The sequence below is a fragment of the Lampetra planeri genome, chromosome 41, assembly GCF_965212315.1.
Source record: "Lampetra planeri chromosome 41, kcLamPlan1.2.h2, whole genome shotgun sequence".
NCBI classification, from domain to species: Eukaryota; Metazoa; Chordata; class Hyperoartia; order Petromyzontiformes; family Petromyzontidae; genus Lampetra; species Lampetra planeri.
This window is the reverse complement of record NC_136147.1, coordinates 10,152,044-10,174,746: the sequence shown is the minus strand read 5'-3', so window position 1 is coordinate 10,174,746 and position 22,703 is coordinate 10,152,044. Positions and strand designations below refer to the sequence as shown.

The 22,703-nt window shown below is 48.4% G+C and overlaps 1 protein-coding gene across 1 annotated transcript; it reads right to left on the bottom strand.

Annotated features, from left to right (window-relative positions):
* Positions 1 to 3,361: 3,361 nt before the first annotated feature.
* LOC144732018 (uncharacterized) lies at positions 3,362 to 14,562 on the bottom strand. Its single transcript, XM_078613198.1, has 6 exons — positions 14,558 to 14,562; positions 13,258 to 13,421; positions 12,740 to 12,918; positions 11,635 to 11,701; positions 11,176 to 11,344; positions 3,362 to 3,608 (listed from the first exon to the last, which is right to left on the bottom strand). Exons 1-6 carry the CDS (start codon positions 14,560 to 14,562, stop codon positions 3,473 to 3,475), a joined length of 720 nt encoding a protein of 239 aa, XP_078469324.1. The 3' UTR covers positions 3,362 to 3,472.
* Positions 14,563 to 22,703: the final 8,141 nt, after the last annotated feature.

Here is a 22,703-nt window from a genome sequence, read left to right as displayed (position 1 = left end):
TGGGTTCAATCTGAGTACCCAGAGCGGTGCGTGTTGGTGCCATGGTACGCGATATTGGCCCCCCCTTCGCTGCGGTGTTTGAGTGTGTGACGGGCGTGTGCGTGGGCCAAGCATGAGGGGTGCCGCGACTCGCCGGATTATGATGGTGGAGCTTGTGACGAGGGCCGGCGTCCCGTTGAGGTGTCGTCCTGCGCTGCCCAGGAGAGCGGCACCCCGAGGCGACGTGGCCCCGGATGCCGCAGTTGTAACAGCGTGGAAGCGCTGGTGACGACGATGGATGTTGTAGACGGCTTGAACCGGCCCGGTCCTCCCGTACTCCCGCTCCATGCTGCCGTTGATGGTCGATGGCGCAAACCTCTTCCGCCGGGAGGGTGGCTGCAGCGACGGCACGCCCGCTCGCCGCCTTGCTGGCCTTCCGTCGTTGAGAGGACAGGTTTGCGTGGAGAAGACGGGCCGCTTGGAGGGAGCACATCTCTGCATCGTCCTGTGCGACAATGACGATGTCTAAGTCGTCCGCCAGCAAAAGTATCTTCTCTGTCACCATGGCGTCGACACCCTCGTCATCCATTCGTGGAAAGGCCTCCTTCGCCAGTGCCAGGAGGCTTGTGCGGTACGCCAGGGGCGACTCCTTCGTCCCCCGCTGGCGATCGTAAAAGAGTTGGCGACAGTCCGATGGTGGACCATATACCGCCGACAGCACCTGCATCGCCTTCCGCAGCGTGGAGCGCCTCTCCTTCGAAGCCGATGTTAGAGTGGCGAGGGCGTCGCTGTCGAGAAGTGCTGGCAGCGCGCGGAGAGCCTCGGCGTCTGTCCACTGTGCCATCTCCTGGTGAGCGAGGAAGCGCCGCTGGAAGCCGCCCCAGTCGCCATCCTCGCCCACAAATTCCTTGAGTGGAGGTAGCCGCTGATGTAAGGCAGCGGCTGCAGAGGAAGAACGCACTCCCTCGTCCGCCTCACTCAAGTCAGCGTCGGCACGAACCAGCGATGGCATCGCCGGTCGCACCTGTGGTGACGTTCCGCCCGTTGGTGGTGACGCGGCAGGTACTGTACTCCCGCCGTTGGACGCGATGCTTAGAGCGGCCACGCCCTCAACAGCAGCTGCGGCGATGGCGGGAGTTTCAAAATGTTGCTCCGTGGAAATGGCGGGAAGGCGCTGTGATCGTCGGCTGCCGTTGCCCCGTGGCGGTCCCGCAGCCCCCAGCTGCGTGATGGTGTCGAGCATGGCGGCTGCGGCGTACAGCAGCTCGGTCAGCTTCGCGTGCGCCTCCCTCAGCCCCTCCATCGACGGCTCCCCTTCCTCCAGCTGCTGTGGCGTGGATGCGCCCAGCCCCGGCTGGTCGATGGCATCTTCAGCCGTCTCGGGCCCTCCGACTGCAGTGGTGTCTTCTGCCTCTGGTACCCCGACTCGAGTCGTCCGGCGTGTATCCATGTTCGTACTTTGTTTCACTTCTGACGCCAGATGTAGTAACGCTTATGACTCGTTCACACCGGAGTTGGAGGCACACTTGTTTATTTAACACCACACGTTGTGACATACACACTGAGGGGGTATCGGCCCCCTCACCCGTCTATCTGAGGACACACCTCTAGGCTAACCCTAGCCTGCCTCTGAGTCCTCCTCTAATGGGCTAGGGGAGGCTATCTTGGCCCGACACTGGTCAGTCGGGCCCGGTACCCAGAGTCCAGACCAGCACTGGCTCTGGCTCTGGTACCACGCCACTGGCTCGAGCCTGCGCGGTCCTGATAAGGACGGCGTGCCAGGGGGAGACCAGGGCTCTATCTAGGACGTCTTCCGTCTTCTCTTCTTAGCTAACACCACACTCCCGAGCCCTTCGATACATTCCCCTTTTATACCCAACCCCTCCCTGAGGGGTGGGGCCCCGGGGGATCATAATGACCGAATCGACCCCCCAGGGTGTCTGGCGCGGACGTCGCAGAGGGCACCTGCTCGTGCACACATGTAGCCCCGCCTACTGTGTTTGTTTACCATAGGCTGCCATGCATAACGGGCTCTCTCTCTAACACCCCTACACTTGCGCGTGAATATAGCAGCAGCAGCAAAATGGCCAGGAGCTTGATTCTATTGTCGAGATCTGCTGCTCGCCACGACGAGAGGGCTTCAGGGGAGAGAGTTCGTGCACTGTAAAAAATAATTCCGTAAATTTACAGTAACGTTTCTGGCAAAAAGTTGCCAGTGAGTTTTACCGTAATTATACGGAAGATTAAATCCCAGTTTTTTACAGAAATATGTACATAAATTTACAGTAGTTACTGTATTTTCACATAATACCATCCGTGTTTTTTGACAGTAATTTCTCCGTAAAAACAGTTGTTTTCAGTAAAAAAAACCAATATATCCCATGACTAAAAAAATGGGATCTGTAAATTAACAGTAACTTTTCTGGCAGAAAGTTGCCAGTAAAATGTTCTATAATTTTATCGATTTTTTTTATTGTGTTATCTTACTGTAAATTTCTATATTTTTAAAGACACTCCATATTAAAAAATGTCTATTATAAACAACAAATCAAACCCAAATTAGATTTCGTTTAAATGGAAATATGCTTCACCCTATACACGGGCAGTTTGTCTGCTGCTCTCCACCATTACCTCTTCCTGGCAAGAAACTAAACAAAGAAAAAACTGCTTTTGTGGTGTGAAAGACTTTATTGTCTTTTCTTTTTAATTTGTAAATCTACATACATTGGCTTATGAAAATAGTCAGTACATGCATTTGAACATGTTTTAAAATATGGAATTGTGAAAGTATTATACCCTATTTTATAAAACGATCTTAAAAAATAAAACAATAAAAAACGTTTCTGCATTAGCCTTTAACAGATAAACTTTGTATATTAAGGAAATGTACAATCATCTGGAACAGACATGAGAAGAAGAAAAAAGCAAATAACTTCCAAGAGTTTTTACAGCTTCCAAGCTGCAGTACCAGCACCAGTATCAAACACTGCAGCAAGTACTGGAAGAAACTCGTTTAATTCTTGATATTTATTCTTGATAGTCATTTCAAAAGTTTGAAGAGTTTTCGTGTATCTGTTTTTGCATTCAGCAACTTGCTTTTAACACTTTTCAAATAAAAAGATAGGAGTCCCAACTCAAAAGGAATGAGGCAGTGTTTCCTTTGCATTAGTGGTTAAAAGTTCATCAGTGTATGGAGATTGTAATACACTGGGTAGAATAAACTTTTAGAGTACTTTTATATATTTGTCTTTTATCAGTTTACATTGTGTCTGTAATACAGTATGTGTATGTTTGTGTACAATATGGCTGCCATGCCATGTCAGATCTTCAGTTTAATTATATTTTTAACAGTTTGAAGATCTGACATGGTATGGCAGCCATATTGTACACAAACATACACCTACGGTATGATAAACACAATGTAAACTGAAAAATAAGAATGAAAATAATCTTAAATGCTGTTGAGATGTCTTCAAAAGTGTTTTCAGATACTTCAAAGCTTCCATGGGGTTTCAAAGTCTCTCAGATCCGAAAGGAGTCTCAGGATTCGGGGGTGTGTGTTGTAGCTTTTCTTTCCACGTTTCTGCTCCTTTTTTGATCCTCGTTCTGGATTAATTCCAACAAGGCATCTAGAATATAAAAGGATAAATTTTAGGAGAGAAAAGCAAAAAAGCTAAATCAGAAACAAGCTTATTTTCTGGTCAGTATTGAACCAAATAAACTAAGAACCAATCAACAACTTAATTAATAATGTTGGAACCTACTGCATATGTAAATGAGTATCTGTCTAGTCATTCAATACTTCATAGTTATCAGTATATCATATGTCAGTGTATGACAATTTAAAAAAAGAGCAACAATCTGTCAATAATTGCATGGGTCTATTCTGACAAGAGCTTCATCAAAAATACAAAACGTCAAGTATTAATTAGCCCTCTAAAACATCTAATTACAAACTGTTTGGTTCTTTCTGTCAAGTTACGGAGGTAGAAAAATAAAGCAAAAAAATATTATTTTTTGTTTAATTTTATTTAATTTTTCTATCTACGTGACTTGACCGAAAGAACCAAAGAGTATGGATTCCTGCAGTCACGAAAGCTTCAAATCTAGATCTAATTGCACGTGGAATAAGTTTGCAGGTACTCGCTATTACATTATTTCTGAACCTAAATAGACATATAGTAATAAAAAAACTAATTATAATTTGGATAAAACGTTTATAAAGGAAGTGTTCTGCATGATGGTATTTTTACTTCGTCTTATAACTTTAAATATTCATACAAAATGGCAAAATAGGTGCATCGTCCTCACAGCACATACTAATGATCAGAATTGCAGAATCCAGTCCTGTTATTGACAGCCGATGCAGAAATCACCCACCAAAAATAATGAATTGGGTTACACTAGCGTAGTAAGTTCGAGGAGACGAGGTCGGAGTTGAGGCACACTCTGTTTATTAACTCAGTGACAGGCACAATCATTGAAGGGGTATCGGCCCCTTCACCCGTACTATGGGGAACCCACCCTAGTACTAAGCCCTCTGTCCTGTTCCCCAGTCCTCCTCTAGTGGGCTACGGGAGGCTGACTGATCTGGCCCTGGCAAGCACAGGTCTCGGCACCAGCTAAGCCGGCCTTGCCCTGACAAGGGCAGAGGTCCGGGAGCTCTTGGTCCGCGCCGCTGGCTTACCCAGCTCGGCCCTGACAAGGGCAGCGAGACAGGGGAGTCCCAGGGCCTAATCTCCGAGTCTTCGATCTTCACTGGTTAGCTTCGTGTCGAACCGGCCTCGAGCTCTCTGGCTCCCCGCCTTTTATAGGGATCCCCTCAGAGGGCCGGGGGCGTGGGGGATAACGGATGCGGACGTCGGTGTGACCACCCGTGTGTGTGAGTGCAGACACCCCTGTGTTTCTCGTCCGCCGTTTCTCCCGTAATAACCCCTACATCACCCCCCCCCCCCTGTACAGCTCGCAGCCGTCCCGGCTGCAACAATCCCTCAACCCCCAAGAATAAAGATTAACCCAAGTCAACATGCGTGTGCCTCGTAACCGTAATAATAACAAGAACAAGTGTAACAACAACAACAACCGACGGTCCCCTATACGTACCCACTTCCCCAAAATGCAACATATATACCGAACGTGGTTCCCCATCCCCATGCACACAACAGGAAAAAAAACAGGTGACTGAGCCCACCAGCAGCGGAACGCGCGCGGAAAGCACTTTACAATAACCGGCACGTCCTGGCGCGTGTCCGTGCAGTGGGCCCGTCACAAAGGCCCGACCCGGTAGGGTCGGCGGCAGGTGGTGAATGTACAGGTGCGCGGCGCACCGGCATCCTGGACGAGCCAGCGTCGACCTCCTCTGAGGAGGCTGGTGGCAGAGAGGGCATCAGTCCTCGGACCCCTGAAGATGGAACAGTTAGCAGCGGATCAGAGGCAGACTGCGACCCCGCCCTCCCGGAGTCAGTGGACCCCCCACATGTTCGGCCATAGTCATGAGAGGAAGCATGTGGAGCAAAGAACGGCTTCAACCGTGAAGGGTGGACAAACCACCGACGTTTCCCCCATTTAATGCGTACACATTGCGGCCGCATAACCTGCACAATTTCCACGGGGCCCCTCCACGGCCTCAACAACTTAGACGAGGTGGCCAATGGCACCTGGGGGCAGTGCAGCCACGCTCTGTCACCCGGGTGCCATTCGTGCGTGTGTGACCGGCGCGATCGCAACTTTTCATTTTGCTTCTGGCGCGAGGCAGAGTTTTGCATGGCCGCCTCCCGTGCCTCAGCCAACCGGAGGACGTTAAACTTAACATGGTCCGCCAACTTAGATTTAGCGTGCGGCGCGGTACACGTCAGCTGAGTCGCGACAGGCGGGTCAACTTCGCGGCCATACATTAAAAAAAACGGTGAGAATCCGGTTGCCGCGTGAGGAGCCATTCTGTATGCTGCTAGGACTCCAGGGATCTGAAGGTCCCAGTCGGTTTGGGACTCAGATACCTGGTGGGATAGCATGGACGTAAGAGTCCTATGCAGGCGTTCTACCATCCCATCCGTTTGTGGGTGGTAAGGCGAAGTACGAATTTTCTTCGTACCCAGAAGCTCACACACCTCGTGTAAAAGGGCACTAGTGAAATTCTTTCCCTGATCGGTTAACAAACGTTCCGGAGCGCCCTTGTCAAGGACATAGCCGTGAACAAAAGCCTCTGCAACGGCCGCTGCTGACTGGTTGGCGAGGGGCCAAGCCATAGGCCATCGCGTGAAATACTCGACGCCAACCAGCAGGTACTTATTACCCCTCGGCGTGGAGGGAAACGGCCCCAAAATATCGAGGGCGACAAGCTCATTAACCCGGGTGACCAAAATAGACTGGAGCGGTGGGCAGGCTCCCCTCGCCGGCGGTTTCCGTTGAGCACACTGGGTACAAGATTGCAAGAGATCGTCCACATCCCTTGCCATGCCCGGCCAAAAGAAATTAAGCTGGAGCATGGCAAGGGTTTTGAGGGTGCCCAGGTGCAGGAGCCGCTCGTGAGCGGCCCATACAGCCCTACCCCTCAACGCAGAAGGCACCACCAGCCTGTGGCGGCGGATCGTACCGTCCCAATGCATGAGGAGGCCCTGGCACAACCCCTATGAGTCAACGCCCGACTTTCCCTGAGCGGATCCTTCCGCGTGACGCCGTAGCGCCAGGAGGGAAGCATCCTCCATTTGGAGGCGCCCCCACTCCGCACATGACAAGCCCAATGGGGAATCCTTCCCTCCCACCGCAATAGGGTCAACGTCCGAAGGGGCCTCAACGGCGGCCGCTAGGACCGGATTGTGGCCGTCGTTTGCCGATTTGCAACGCCCCGAGCCCAAGAAACAGGTGCAATCAGAAGCGACCGGCAGGCGTGACAGGGCATCGGCATTGGTGTGGCGAATCCCCTTACGGTAAGTTGTTTCGAAATCGAAATCCTGAATGATCTCCAGCCATCGGGACAACTGCCCCGATGGCTGGTGAATACGCAGGGCATACTGCAACGCCGCATGATCTGTACGGACGGTGAAACGCCGGCCGTACAGATATGGCCGGTACTGTTGGATAAAGAAAACAATAGCCAACAGTTCGCGGCGGGTGACGCAGTATCGCTGCTCGGCCGGAGACAATACTCTACTACCATAAGCCACAACGCGCTCCACGCCACCCACAATTTGTGACAGCACGCCTCCAATCCCGGTGTTGCTCGCGTCCGTGTCGAGCACGAAGGGTATAGAAAAATCGGGGTAGCTTAACGGCGGGGCCCCCACCAGGGCGTCCCGAAGAGAGTTAAAAGCGGCCTCCTCCTCCGGTCCCCAATGAAATTTGACCCCTTTGGCCGTTAAGGCATGTAATGGCTTAGCGATGGAAGCGAACTCCGCGACAAACCGGCGGTAATATGAAGCAAATCCGATGAAGCTTCTAACCTCCCCCACCGAGGTGGGAGTTGGCCAGGAGCTGACACAACGCGTTTTGGCGAGATCGGTTGAGATGCCTGACCGGCCGACGATGTGACCCAAATATTTTACAGATTCGCGCAGCAAATGGCACTTTTGTGGCTTGAATTTAAAATTAGCTGCGCGCATTTTGAGAAAGACGGCCCGAAGCCTATCAAGATGTTCCTCGAACGTCTTACTGAATACGATAACGTCGTCCAGGTAAATCAAACACACCTCCCATTGCAAGCCAGCGAGAACCAATTCCATCAGGCGCTGGAACGTCGCGGGAGCGGAGTGGAGCCCCATGGGTAACCGATTGAATTGGAAGAGGCCGTGCGGCGTTCTGAAAGCTGTTTTGGGCTTAGATTCGTCGTCCAAGGGAAGTTGCCAAAATCCTGAGAGTAAATCCAAAGTGGAGAAGAATCGCGATCCCGCGAGGGCATCCAGCGATTCGTCCATTCGAGGAAGCGGGTAAGCATCGGCCACCGAGATCTTATTTAACCGCCGGAAATCAACGCAGAACCTTAGGGACCCGTCGTGCTTTTTAACCAACACTATGGGTGCACCCCAAGGGCTGGTCGAGGGAGAAATGATGTCAGAAGTCAACATGTCATCTACAGCCGATTTGACATGATCCTTTTCGGCGGGACTTAACCGAAAAAGATTTTGTCGGATAGGAGCGTTGTCACCGGTGTCAATATAGTGGCGCAGCAAATTGGTACATCCGATATCGTATTTATGTTTACTAAAGACGTCGGAAAATTTCCGCAAAAGGGTGCCCAATTTAGCACGTTGTGAGTCGGACAGGTCAGGTGACTCAGCACACAGCGCCTCGAGCCAACCCTCGTCAATGTCTGAGGGCAGCCGCGACTGAGAATCGGTGGCCACCTGGCCAATGATCGGCATCTCCGCAGGTACCGGAACTGCATGTGCGAACACGGTTCCCTGCGAAACCACCGCCGTCCGTGTTCCGACATTTAGGACCGCGATAAACGGGTCCGCATCCCCTTTAACAATAGTCTGGGCCATCACCAAATCTGGCCCATTCACCCCGGCCCTAGACGGGCCCAGCATAATGCCCTGGCCTGAGACCCCTTTAGCAAATGGTCGACGCAACCACAGGGGCACCAGCATCTGTGCCCCCGGGGGTACGCGCACCGTTCGAGCAACGAGCGCCTGTACCGTTACACAGGCAGTATGCAAGGCAGGGGTGGAAGGCAGGAACGTTATACGTCGGCCCGATGGAAGCTCGATGCATCGCTGGTCAATCAAAATTTTGATGGGCAATTTGGCCAAAAAGTCCGTCCCCAACAGGCACGGAATTGCCAGCGAGGAGGAGACGAACACCGGGCCAGATAGTTTAATGTCCCCGATAGAAATTTGCGCTCGAATTTGGCCGATAATACCTAACGAGCCCCCGTTCGCAGCGTAAAACGGTATGTCGACAGGGAGCAATGGGCGACTCTGAACGGGCAGGATATTATAAATCAAATCCGAAATGATAGTTGCCGAAGCTCCCGTATCGACCAGTACCCGTACCTCCACCCCGTCAATATGCCCCGTGACAACGGACGACCCCGCCGACGCAGCTACAACCCGGTGAGCCAACTCGGACCATTGGCCCGGTTGGAGCACCCTCCCCGACAAGCCGCGACCCGACGCACCAGCACCCAAACCCCGAGACTCGTGTGTCGGACCATGTGAGAGGGAAGTGGGTGTGCGTGCAGGCCGAACATGTGGGGTGCCACGACTTGCCCGAGGATGTTGCGAAGGCTTGTGAAGAAGACCGTCCGCAGTCCCAGGTCTCGCTCCGCGCTGTCGAGGAGCCCGGCATCCCGACGCCACGTGGCCCCGGAGGCCACAATTGTAGCACGCGACGAGCGCTCCCGAAGACTTGGGCTGCTCTCGGTGGCTCGGTACGTCCCGAGCCGGTCGCTCGCCAGATCGCCATCCCGCAGAACGGTCGGCAGCGAAGGCTCCCTCAGATTCGGAAGTGGTCGCCGCCACAGTGTGTCTCGCAGCTGTCTTGTTAGCCTTCCTCAGCTGGGAAATGAGATTGGCATGAATGTGCCTTGCAGCCCGCAATGACGACATGTCCACATCATCCTGTGCTAGGATGACGAAGTCCAAGTCATCGGCCAGCAGCAAAATTTTCTCGGCCACCATCGCATCGATCCCCTCTTCGTCCATACGCAGGAAGGCCTCCTTCGCCAATGACAGCAGGGCCGTGCGATACGCAAGTGGTGACTCCTTGTCGCCCTTCTGTCGCTCGTAGAAGAGCTGGCGACAATCGGAAGGCGGCCCATAAACCGTGGCCAGCAGCTGCAGCGCCGACTGAAGCGTGGAGCGTGCCGACTTGGGTGCAGCGGTGAGGGTACCCAGGGCGTCGCCATCCAGCATCGCCGGGAGAGCACACAGCGCCTCGTTGTCTGTCCACCCAGCCATTTCTTGGTGGGCGAGGAACCGGCGCTGGAACCCACCCCAATCACCGCCGCTTGCTACGAACACCTGCAGGGCCGGCAGGCGTTGTTGAAATGTCGGCTCCGTCCCCGATCCTCTCGCAGCACTCGTACCGTGTCCATGGACAATATGAGCAATGGCGGCCCCTACTGGAGGTCGCGCCGTCACTGACGCGCTGGTTTCAGCTTGGTCGGTGCTGGCGTCCGCTGGTGGTGACGTGGCAACCCCTGATAGGCAGCCACTGCGACCCGCCCCCGCCGATGACGTGGCGCCCGCTGGTTGGGCCCCGCCACCCGCGTGACGAGCTGGGGCCCCTCCCTCGGCCCCTACTGTCCCCGTGGCGGGAATTTCAAGCCTCCTGCCCATCGCAAAGGCGGGAGTTTCTGGCGGGCGTTGTGCATCTTCCTGCCACGTCGCTCCTCCCGGCCCCAGGCGAGTTATCTGCTCCAGCATGGCGGCCGCTGCATATAGGAGCTCCACCAGCCGCGAGTGGGCTAACGCCAACTCGTCAGCCGACGTCCCGAGCCTCTCCAACGATCCCGCAGGTGTTGGAGCCGGCAGCGGTTGTGCAGGTACGTTGGCGGCGACGTCTTGCACCGCCTCTCCCTCGTTGTCATCCTCTCCTGGGTGTTGGGCACGAGCCGTCCGTCTCGTATCCATGCTTGGACCACTTCTGACGCCAGATGTAGTAAGTTCGAGGAGACGAGGTCGGAGTTGAGGCACACTCTGTTTATTAACTCAGTGACAGGCACAATCGTTGAAGGGGTATCGGCCCCTTCACCCGTACTATGGGGAACCCACCCTAGTACTAAGCCCTCTGTCCTGTTCCCCAGTCCTCCTCTAGTGGGCTACGGGAGGCTGACTGATCTGGCCCTGGCAAGCACAGGTCTCGGCACCAGCTAAGCCGGCCTTGCCCTGACAAGGGCAGAGGTCCGGGAGCTCTTGGTCCGCGCCGCTGGCTTACCCAGCTCGGCCCTGACAAGGGCAGCGAAACAGGGGAGTCCCAGGGCCTAATCTCCGAGTCTTCGATCTTCACTGGTCAGCTTCGTGTCGAACTGGCCTCGAGCTCTCTGGCTCCCCGCCTTTTATAGGGATCCCCTCAGAGGGCCGGGGGCGTGGGGGATAACGGATGCGGACGTCGGTGTGACCACCCGTGTGTGTGAGTGCAAACACCCCTGTGTTTCTCGTCCGCCGTTTCTCCCGTAATAACCCCTACACTAGCATACCACAAGCCCCACAAAATCCATACATTATTTCAAAGTATGTGGAGTAGTCTAAATCTTACCTTTGAATGAATTCCAGTGCAAGGGTTGCAGTATGTGGATACTGAATATTTAATACATAATAAGTAGCAAAGAAAAAGCTCAAGGCAGTCAGTGGAGAATGAAGGTGGTCATTCACGATGATCTGATCTACAGCAACCATGAAGTGACCTGCAGTCAGCACCGTTTCGCCTGAAAAATACAATTACAAAGCAAAAGTCATAAAATGACAGTAATTTAACTAAACATTTCCTGAAGTAAAAAAGATGTTCCTCTTAATTTTTTGAAATTGTGAAAATGTAAATGTTCATTTGTAGTTAAATACATACTTAAATACAATTTGCATTGGAGCAAAACACTTAGGAGGGCTGTCACAGACATTAACACTAGTTCTATTTACTTACCTAAATCATTGGTGGTCTAAGATTAGTGCTAATCAGGTTTTATGAAAGAAGAGGTAAATGTTCTATAAATTGACTTACCAAGGGCAACAATGCATAGAGTGGATGGAAGGTCTCCCTTCACTATGGAACTGGCGGTTTCAGTTTTCTTTAAGAAAAAAAAATACAAAAAATGTACATGATTGTAGCTGATTCAAATGCATATTGTAGAGGTCTATCATATTCTGGCCGATCAGGCCATGAAGCAAAATTAAATCAGTGGTATTTCCCTTGAGTTGTTAGTCAATTTGCCTTGACTCTGTTTTCAATATAGTAGTCCAAGACTGGGCACTAAATCAATTTACATAATTTAAACAAATAACTTCTATAATTTAGAACAGGCAATTGTATTTTATAACTTGACACATTATTCAATGAGTTCGTAAATGCAAAATATATAATTCACCTCTTTAAGAACGACCAGTTCTGTAGGGTTGTCACCTAAGTAGGTAGCCAAAAGAAGCAGCAGGCCCAGTGATTGTTGTGATTCAGTGTTGCTGTTGTCATCATTTTCAGTGCTCAGATGATCTGGAGGGGCTGCTTTTGCTTGTTGGATGAATTTTGTGATCGTTGGTCCTTTTTGGGAAAGCTCCTCTGCCAATTTAGTTTGAATTGGAATCCCAATCAGAGTTTCAAAATGCTCATAGAGGTGGGATGCCTCAAATAAATAAGGCCATGTTTCTTTTAAAGCAGAAACACATTTCGCTTGTGTATTAATTGATAGACGTTGACTGTAGTAAGTCTCACGCATTAGCTGCTTCACGCTGGTATCAGAGAGATGCTTTTCACAAAATGCAGTCTGCAACTCTGTTTGCTTCTCTAGCTGACTCTGCTCTGTTTCATTAGCAGGTAAAACTCCAGGCTGCCACTGGACACAGCCATAACTGTCACATAACTTATTTTTTTTCCATCCACTGCCACTTTCTTTTTGAGTTGGACTCCTTTCTGTTAATGGTCTTTTGCAATTTTCAACTCTGTTTTCCAATTATAGCATTAAAGAGTCATAGCCAGATCCGACTGTATTGTCTCCACTCACATCGCGAAATGAAGCTGGATACTTAAGTACAATTTCCTTTGCTACTTCCCTCAGATATGTTCTGCCAGGCCTGTTCTGCACAGCTAGCAGTTCATTCACAACTATTCTCACCATTTTTTTTCTAAGCAGTGGAGTTGGCCTTTTTTGATCAGTTAAAGCTTGGATCAGAGCAGGTGGCATTTTGTGCCACGGTATTTGAAATTCGTCCCCAACACAGGTTCCTGATGTTTCCATCTCATGTGATCTGCATAATCCAGCTCTGCAAGGAGATTCAACAGCAGCTGATGGTCCTGAAGTTAAAACAAGCAAAAATAAAGTCAAAATAAACATTCATTTTAGAAATCATAAGGGGTTCTGCCTCATATTTATAAAACACCCACATACACCAAATATATATTCTAGAAGGCTTTTCCGTTTCAGACCGCCTTGCCTATGCAAATTTCTGCGGGAACCGCTGCATACCTATACAACACACATCACATTCAACAAATGTTTATACCCAAGAAGTTAATAGTGTCAATATGAGAAATCATAACCATTTCATTCGAAAACAGAGCAAATTATTTAAGTAAATCTGAAAAAATTGTAAAGGCTACTTTTTATCATTGCAATACTTTAAAAAAGCATACCTGCTATGAATGCTTGAAGCAGCTTTCGACCTTGAATTGGTCTCAGAATTCCCTCCAGGTCTTCTATTTTTATCAGGGTTAAATCGTCTTTACACTCTACCCCAATCTCATGCAGCCTTTGTAGTAGGCTTTCAGTTGTCTTCACAGAGGGATGGCAGTGCCACCTTCAGCAGCTCTTTCACTCTTTACATCGTTTACAGGTTTGTGCTTGAATGGTAAAAGCAGTTTCCCCCCTCTGTGATAAAATGTAAGAGGCATGTAGTCATGAATCATAGAAGAGCTTTTACAAATTACTTTACTCCGGCTAAGGTGTTCTACTTCATACACACCAAGATCAGGTACAATGTTAGCCATCTTTTCTTGGAGAACAATAAAGGATTTAAAAACAAAGTTTTTCACTATAAATCCTTTATTTGCGTGGCGGCTAGAGTCCTCTCGTCCTCTGGCTTGAGATGGCTGCCACCTATGGGTCAGATGATTGCCTGCCACCATTAAGCAATTGATAATTAATCTAATTTTTTTTTTCCTAAAAAGTGTCAAGTTATGGAAAAAAAATTCACGAAAATAAATTGTCACGCACAACGAGTCTGTGTGCAAAATGTCAGCTCGATTGGATCACGGGAAGTGGGTTAAAAAACGACCGAAAGATTTGCACGGTCGTAAGCGCGCAAGCAAGCAAGCAAGTGAACTTAATATAAAGGATTTAAAAAGCACCTCGTTTTCATTTTTTCCTATGATGCATGCTATCTGCCCCAGCCTTAAGTATCCCACATCATAATCAAGTACAACAAGCAAACCATTTGTATATGAAGTGCCTTGTACTGTAATCTTATCAGTAACTACTGCATTCTCTGAAGACAACATGTAGTCCTCCACTGTATCCCTCACAGACTTCTCGTGCATCTCTGTATAGAACTTTGTGGAGTCTGTAATCTGCACAGGGGATGAAAAAAAACTCCCACTACTCTGATAAGCCTGCAGCAGTTGGTGTCTATCAGCTAGTGACTTGGTAATGTTTTTTAAAGTTTTTAGATGCACGAATGCATCTCTTAAAGTAGCTATGCTTACTTTCAAACCTCATAGTCCAAGTTTGAATTAGTGGACCATATTTCAGAGTCAGGTCTGCATAATGCAGAAGATAATGGTGTTTTGGCCTTAGCTTTTTGTTTGGGAATAGCACAAATCTGTGTTCTATGTACTCTTCCACAATGACCTTCATGTATGCAACCTGTGATTCTGCTATTTTTGGAGCACAAATGAATTCAACTATTTCCCTGAGAAGCAATAACAATTGCCATACCTCATCCTTAGCCTCTGAGATTTTGTCCCAAAGTAAAATAGGCATGAACCTGAGCAGCCACCAGTTTTCAGCTGCATGACCCCCGAGCTTCTCTCCTTTACTCTGCACCACATTAGGTTTGTTGGCACTCTCCCCAGGGAATAACTTTATTCTGCTGTTCAGCAATGCATATGTGAACCACTTTCTGTGAGTAACCAAAGAATGTAAGCAAAGTGACAAGTCATAATCAACCACACCCTCAAACAAGTCATGAGCAAGACATGGAGGCAGCCCTGGCTGACAGACATGGAAATATGTCAATCTATTAAATATGCTGTCAGATTTTATACCCAGGTGCAATGTTTCCTCAGGGTGGTTTTCTAAATACTGAACAGACCCAGTGTAACTATCAAGCATCCTCTCGGCTGCAGAAGCAAGAGGGTTTGTAACAAAGTCAGGCTTAGCAATCAGACAATATCTACAGAAGTGTGTGGAACAGCTGAAGTTTTCAGTAAACCCTCCAATGTAATGGGATCCAAAATTATCCCCTAGAATGCATGCTAAAGTCCCTTTAAATGTTTCATTTCCTACATATATGCCACTCAATTCTATGTCATGCAAATCATCAACCATTCGATTAAAAACATCAGAACCAAAATATTTACAGTCCTTTTCCAGACACAACAATGCAAGTTGTTGTATATGATTTACAGTTGCACGGTGTTGCGGATACAAATTTCCCAGGGTGTAATACACTGCAAGGACGTTGTGCTTTTGCTTTGCAGATCCGAGTGGATTAACCACTTCAAATGCATCTTGAAACAATACACTTTTGAGTGTCTGAGGATCAGAAGCAAACAATTCATTGAACTTAACAGCATGTCCATTACTTATATCTTGCAATATACCTAGCTTGGAAGGGAGTGGATTTGAAATCTGACTCATGGTGTGTGTCTTTAAGCAGTACCTGTAAGCTTTCTTTTAAAGGAACATAATGGAAGTGCCTGTGCTGACCTTTGTCATTCCTACCCAAATAAATCTGTAGCGGCTCCATACAATTGAATTTTGTTTTATAGAATTGAACTCTCTTATGATGGGAACTAAAAACTCCATGATTAAGTGCCGCTTGTACAGGGATTTGTTCAGATACGGTTTTCCCCACATTTTCTATAATTTGGTCAGTTACACCAGCATCATGGAGACATTCTGTTAATATGTTAATTGTGCACTCCTGTTGTATTTCCTGGAGAGCTCTCATTTCACTAACCATGTGTGTGATCGTTGAAGCTGGAACAAGATGTGTTGCCTGTAAACTTAAGTAAAACTGAGCTAAACTGTCAGTGTATGTCTCTTGAAATGACTCACCATTGCTATGTTCTTCCTCTCCTACCTCAGCTAGGTTATCAGTTTCTGCGGGATGTTCTATATGTAAATATGGCTGTTGTTTATGTAGATGAGGCTGTTCTACAACATCACTCAGATAAGCTGAAGAAATATTTGTTACGCCCCAACCCTTGTGATATCTATATATATGGGAAGTAAATGATGACTTAAATGTAAATTTCCTGCCACATCCCTCGAATGGACAAATAACCTCTAGGCCCTCCTGCAGATGATAATTCATGTGACCTACAAGCTCGTTAAAGGTTCCACATTCTTTACCGCAACAATCCCAGGAACATTTCAGAGCCACAGATATATTGCGTCGTGTATTTGAACAAGCTTCTGCTCTCAAGTTATGGTGAACTCTTGTAACATGACTATTAAAGGAATTAAAAGTTGAAAACCTTCTACCACAAGTTGGAAATCCACAAGAAAACTGTGCATAATGAACATTTCTATGCTGCCTGCAGTGTCTTATATAAGCAGTGACTGAGGCATTCTAAAGTCACATATTGAGCACCTGAACATTGTGTGTGCAATGGCTAATCTTTAATGGTTTAGAAAAGAAGTCTAAATAAGCCAGCATCATAGTATACACTGCTGCACCTCCACAGCAGTGGTTCTCAACCCTGGTCCTGGCAGCCACAGTCTAGCATGTGTTCTAGGTCTCCCAAAATGACCAACACCTTCTGAACCGAGAAGAGAAATGCAAATGGTCCAATTAACACAATAATTAGTTAAATTAGGTAGTTAAGCCCTCCAGGAACAGCACTTTGCAACCCGTTAAAATCACACTTTATTAAACTGTAGGCTACTTAATTGCGTTTTGTTGAGATCCTGGCCTTTCTCCCAATTGTTTTTTTTTTATAAATAAAAACATCAAATAATTCAGTCCTGTCGATGATAATTTAAGTATATGTGTTTTATCTGCCTTTACATTTCACCAGAGAGAGAGAGTCTTACCAGCAAAAACCGAGGAATAGAAAGATGGCTGCGTGTTGAAAATGGATTTGCTCTCAATCTCTTTCCCGCCTTCTCCTCGAGCTATCCCACAATGCACTACTATACTCCGTAATTTCACGGATATTCCGTTGAAATTTTCATTACAGTAATTTTTCCGTGAGCGAATACAGTATTTTCTCATGTAAAATTACGGATATTTTTTACAGTGTGTAGTTTGGCTGTTCCTCCTCCATTGAGGGAGCGCGGACTAAAATGGTATACAATGTGGGCCCATGGCTGGGGGTGCATGGCCACACATATCTTTAATGTGTCTATGTATGTCTATGTATGTCTATGGGTCTCTCTGTATCTCTGTGCATCTCTATAAGTCTTTCTATATCTGCGTGGGTCTATTTGGGTCTCTATGAGTCTCGATGGCTTTACCATATGGCCCATAGTTTGGGTTGCGTGTCTACACAGTCGCGCCACTGCGACTTGTATTTCAATTTGTGAGGGAGATGTGTCGCATCGGCCGGGTGATGGTGTCATGACGATGTTATGACGACGTTGATGGCTTCACGACCGGTCTCCCCGAGGAGGAGAAATGTGAAAGCGAGTAGGAGGTGTGCGATTATCGTTATTTGCGTCTTGAATGAGGAGGGGATTATTCTGGACGTTCGCGTTATTCTACAGGGTGGTCCAGATGTATCGTTAGGGGCTGTCCATAAATGACGTCACGCGATTTTGGACGATTTTTGACCCCCCCCCCCTTCGTCACACGGCGTCACAAAAAGTCAAACCCCCCTCAAATATGACGTCACAAAGCTCTGCCCCCCAAAAAAATGAAACATGCTTCAAATCGCTTAAAACTATTGTCATTGTAGTGCGTATTTAATGTGGCGCTGCACTCTGATGTTGTAGGAGAAAACATTTGTTAAAAAGTCTATTTAATGAAGTAGAACGTGTTGTCTATATTTATTTTAAGTTGCGCATTTTGATGTGACGTCAAATTTCTCAACCCCCCTCGTCACACATCGTCACAAATGTCTGACCCCCCCCCCCCCCCTAGGTGCGTGACGTCATTTATGGACTGCCCATTTACACTACTACATATACACTACACTATACACTACTATACACTACACTATACACGACTACACTATACACTACTATACACTACACTATACACGACTACACTATACACTACTATACACTACACTATACACTACGCTATACACTACTATAAACTACACGATACACTACACCACTATTCACTACTATACACTACACTACAATACACTATACACTACTACACTATATACTACACTATGTACTCCTATACACTACACTCCTATACACTACACTACAATACACTATACACTACTACACTATATACTACACTATGCACTACTATACACTACACTCCTATACACTACACTATACACTATGCTATACACTATGCTATACACTACTATACACTACACTACTAGCAGAAGTACCCGGCGTTGCCCGGGTTTTAAAAATATTTCAAAACTACTCTTAATAATGTAACTGCAGTGCGTACTGACTGTGGTGGTACCTGCTATGATTACAGCAGTACATGCTGACTCTATAGCAGTATTTATGGACTGTATAGCACAAAGTACTCACCTGTCAGAGTGGCGTGGTGAGGCCTAGTCCCGTGCAGAGCCTCCGGCCTCGCCTAGATTACCCAGCCGGCTGAGGCTGGGTACTGGGGCCGTTACCCCCCCCCCCCCCCCGCGCTACAATAATACTGTCTAATCGCTATAATTGTATTATCTACCGACCCTATAATAGTAATTGCACACATTGGGGTGGGGGGGGAGTGAAGAGGACGTGAAACTTTGATGAATTTACCTCAGAGTCGCGTGTTAATGCGTGCGCATATTTTTAACGGGAATTAAAAATGGCGTCCACCCCGCAGCGAATGCGTCGCTACCCGTTGCCGGGAGCAACCGCCGTGGTAAACCAAACGGACCAATCGTGTCTCGCAAATCCCTCACATTTCGTCCAATGAAACTGCGTATGGTCCGGCGACACACAGACAGATAGACACACACACAGACAGACAGACAGATTTGCGATTTTATATATATAGATACACTACTATACACCACACTATACACTACTACACTATATACTACACTATGCACTCCTATACACTACACTATACACGACTATAGAGAGACTCGAACGCTTCCTGGGGATTTTTCTGCAGGTCTACCGGTTTTTCCCTCCACATTTATAATCAACACGCGTTTAGATAATTTGGCTGCTATAAAGTTCCACGTGGTAATGAGCCGCTTCGTTGAGATATCATCTGTGGCCAGGTCGCTTCTGAAAAAGAGCTACATAGCTCAGTGGGCCTTACCCGGCAAAATAAAAAAAATGTTTATGGTTTAGTTTAGTGTCTACAATCGGATAATATTTACATGACCTAAATATGCACCATTATGTCAGCATTATGTAGCACCATTGTGTATCATCACGTCTAATCGCTCCCGAGTACATGTGTATGTCTGTGACTCGGGTCAGTCGTAGTGCCCGAGTCAATGTCGAGTTGGCATCTGAGAGAATGAATCCCTCGGCTCGCTGGTAAAGTGTGCAGTAGCTGGCACGTGAATGAGTAGCCTCCGCTGCAGCGAGACGTATACTTGCTGTGGTGTGCCCATCGCCGGAAAATTTGACTCGCACCTGTGTAGACTCACACCTGGACTGTCTCACACCTGCACTGTCTTACACCTGGGCCGTCTCACACCTGTGTAGACTCACACCTGCATTGTCTCACACCTGGGTAGACTCATACCTGGACTGTCTCACATCTGCATCGTTTCACACCTGGGTAGACTGACACCCGCGCGATTTCCCCATGGGTAAACACCCACCGGTAAACACTGACTCCTCGAACATGTCACACAATGTTACACACGAATAAAGACTCACACCTGGATGGGAGGAGGGAGGGGAGGGAGAGAAGGGGGAGAGGAGAGGGAGGGGAGGAAGGGGTGAGATGGAGAAGAGAGAGGAGGGAGAGGAGGGCAGGGGGGGAGGGAGGGGAGGGCAGGGGTGGAGGGAGGGGAGGGCAGGGGGGAGGGAGGGGAGGGCAGGGGGGGAGGGGGGAGGGGAGGGCAGGGGGGAGGGAGGGGAGGGCAGGGGGGAGAGAGGGGAGGGCAGGGGGGGAGGGGGGATGGGGGAGCCTTTCTCGGCACTCGGGGCGTGGTGCTCGCCGCCGCGCAGGCAAAAGGAATGCGGCGCTTCCAACCCCGCTCTGAGAACCCCGAGCGCGGCAGCCTCCTCCTGCTGCTGCTGCTTCGTGCTCACGGACTCCCCACAACTGCCGGGTGCAGTGCTCGTGGGGGTAATTACGCGGCAGACATCGATGGCGAGAGACATCTGAACCGGTTCCTCCACAAGGTCCGCACTGACCAGCGTGGTGCATCAGTGTGGTCAAGCAACTCCCATAATCGACAAAGCGTGGGGAGGCCTTCATCCAGCAGTGGATTGACCAAGGCTGTACGTTGTAAATGCACGTTATGGCTTATGCGAATTAGGGATAGCAATGTCCCGGTAAATGTGGAACGTTGTGTCAACGTCGTGTCAACGTTGGGCCAACGTAGGGCCAACGTTGGTCCAACGTTTACAATCAATCTTTGTGGAAATCATTTCACGTTTGTGGAAATCATTCCCGACTCGTGGACTGTGATGTGCGTTACGACTCACTGTATTGTGATTTGTTCCCTCATCATGAAGCTAAATATATTGCTGAATGATAAATAAGCCTTTATCCTTTCTGGAATAAATACAGGTGTTAAGATGTTCAAACACCACACCTATTACAAGGCGTGATAATCTCGTCTGCGTTGGGGTAAAAAAATGAAAATAAATATACTTTTATTGTGTACGCACCGTCCCTGAGATTGACTGGCCTGCACCAGAGGCAGACTTTCATGACTCACCAGTGCTGCAGACCATAAACCCAAAAGGCGAACAGTACAAGGGCAATGCAAACACCAAAGCGTTCACAATAGTTCGGGTTAACCACTTGTATGTATGGGACCCTTTTGCCAGTAGCAAGATATTGAATTATAAAAAAAAACTGTCTTGATGCCTTGTCATTGGTGTCTGTCGGTGTTTGAATCTATTAACACCTCCTGTGTTTACGCCAGAATAGGTTAAGGATGTTTTTTTATCATTCATTATCTTAGTACTGGCAAGAGGGTTCCGTAGATAAATATATTCCTGATATAGGTCCTGAAACGATTCGCATTTGAATGACATCCACGTAATAATTTGATTCCAATTTTTATTTATCAGTCCATCGACGAATGAAGGCCTCATCATCACGCCGTGCCTGTCTGCTTGACCATACTTGACCACGCTGTTCAGTTGGTGAAGGGAGTGGCCCTGAACCCCCCCCCCCCCCCCAAATATCGCTTGCCACTGACGTGAGCCGTGGCCGCAAAATTGACCTCGCTCCGCTCAGGTTGGTTTTCGATCTATCGATGTAATTCGCACGTGTCTGTCCGTCGCGCTCTGTATCGCTCGCACGCTACGTCCACGGAACATGGAACTAAAACTAGTTTAACACGTAGCAGGATTTCGCAACCAACATTATTCATAATAGAGGTGTTTTGGGTTAGATCGCGTAAGTATGAATGTGTTGAAACCCTCCACCACCCGACACAGCCAATTAGTAAGGAATTTGTCACGTAAACAAAATGCCAAATAGTTACAACTTCAGCCCACCGGTGTGTTGGAGAGTAAATCCACAACATTTACAATTTGAGTTGTACGACGTTTCGCTGGTAATTACATCAACCAGCATCATCGGGCGATTTGGCAAAATATTCGGCACATTTATACTTACGCGATCTAACCAAAAAACCTCTATTGTAAACTAAAACTAATTCTTATTCTACCAGGTAAGGGCCCACTGAGCTATATCATTGTTGTAGAAGCGAGCTGGCCGCAAATATTTGCTCAACTAAGTGGCTTATCACGTGAAAATTTATAGCAGCCAAATACTCTAAGCGCATGTTTCTAAATGTGGAGGGAAAAGCAGGAGAAAAAATCCTGGGGACTACGGGGAGAACACGCAAACGCCATAGAACGCACAACCTCCTGTATACCAGGCGATGTAGTTAACATCTCGCCATCGCGATGCCGCTGGAGGACACGTGAAGGAAAACAAGAATGTTCCTGTTGCCGAGGACATTCCCGACAAATTGTCGGCTTCCTGAATTTTCCAACACTCTGACCCCAATATATTTCGACGAAGCACCTCGGAACACGTGACAGACCGTCAACTGCAAACAAATGACGACGTCATTGGAACGTGCCTCGCACTTCACTGCTCAGGGCGCACGCAATGAATGTCCGGTGGGGTTCAGAGCGGCTCGGGACCGCGAGTGCCACTGGGAAGCGGCGAGCACGGCGCTTCCCAAACCCCGAGTCCTTTGCGTTCGCCAATTTCCTCCTCCCCATTCAAATTAACTCGTCCACGTTGCACACGCCCGACGTACGTTAAATGCGTCCAGCGTGTGCACGTGACCCACGTGTTCCGTGTTGTACACGTGTTACACGTGTGTGCAGACGTGTAGTGCGTGTGCAGCAGTGAATGCTGTCTGCGTCACGTGAGTTAGTGAGTACGAATCTCTCTGGGGAACACGTGGATGATGCCCTCGAAAAGTCGGGAATCATTTTAATCAGGAATTGAGTTGGACGATGGATCGGGAGAGGATCTCATCTGACGTGGCCACCCCGAAGCCCAGGCCTGACGACAAAAACAAACATTCCCTTTGGGGAATCATGAAGTAAAATA

Coding starts and splice junctions, on each gene's coding strand:
- LOC144732018 (XM_078613198.1), bottom strand. Junction 12,919..13,257: donor GCTTCAAGCATTCATAGCAG/GTATGCTTTTTT, acceptor TTTTAACTTCAG/GACCATCAGCTGCTGTTGAA. Junction 11,345..11,634: donor TCTATGCATTGTTGCCCTTG/GTAAGTCAATTT, acceptor TGTATTTTTCAG/GCGAAACGGTGCTGACTGCA.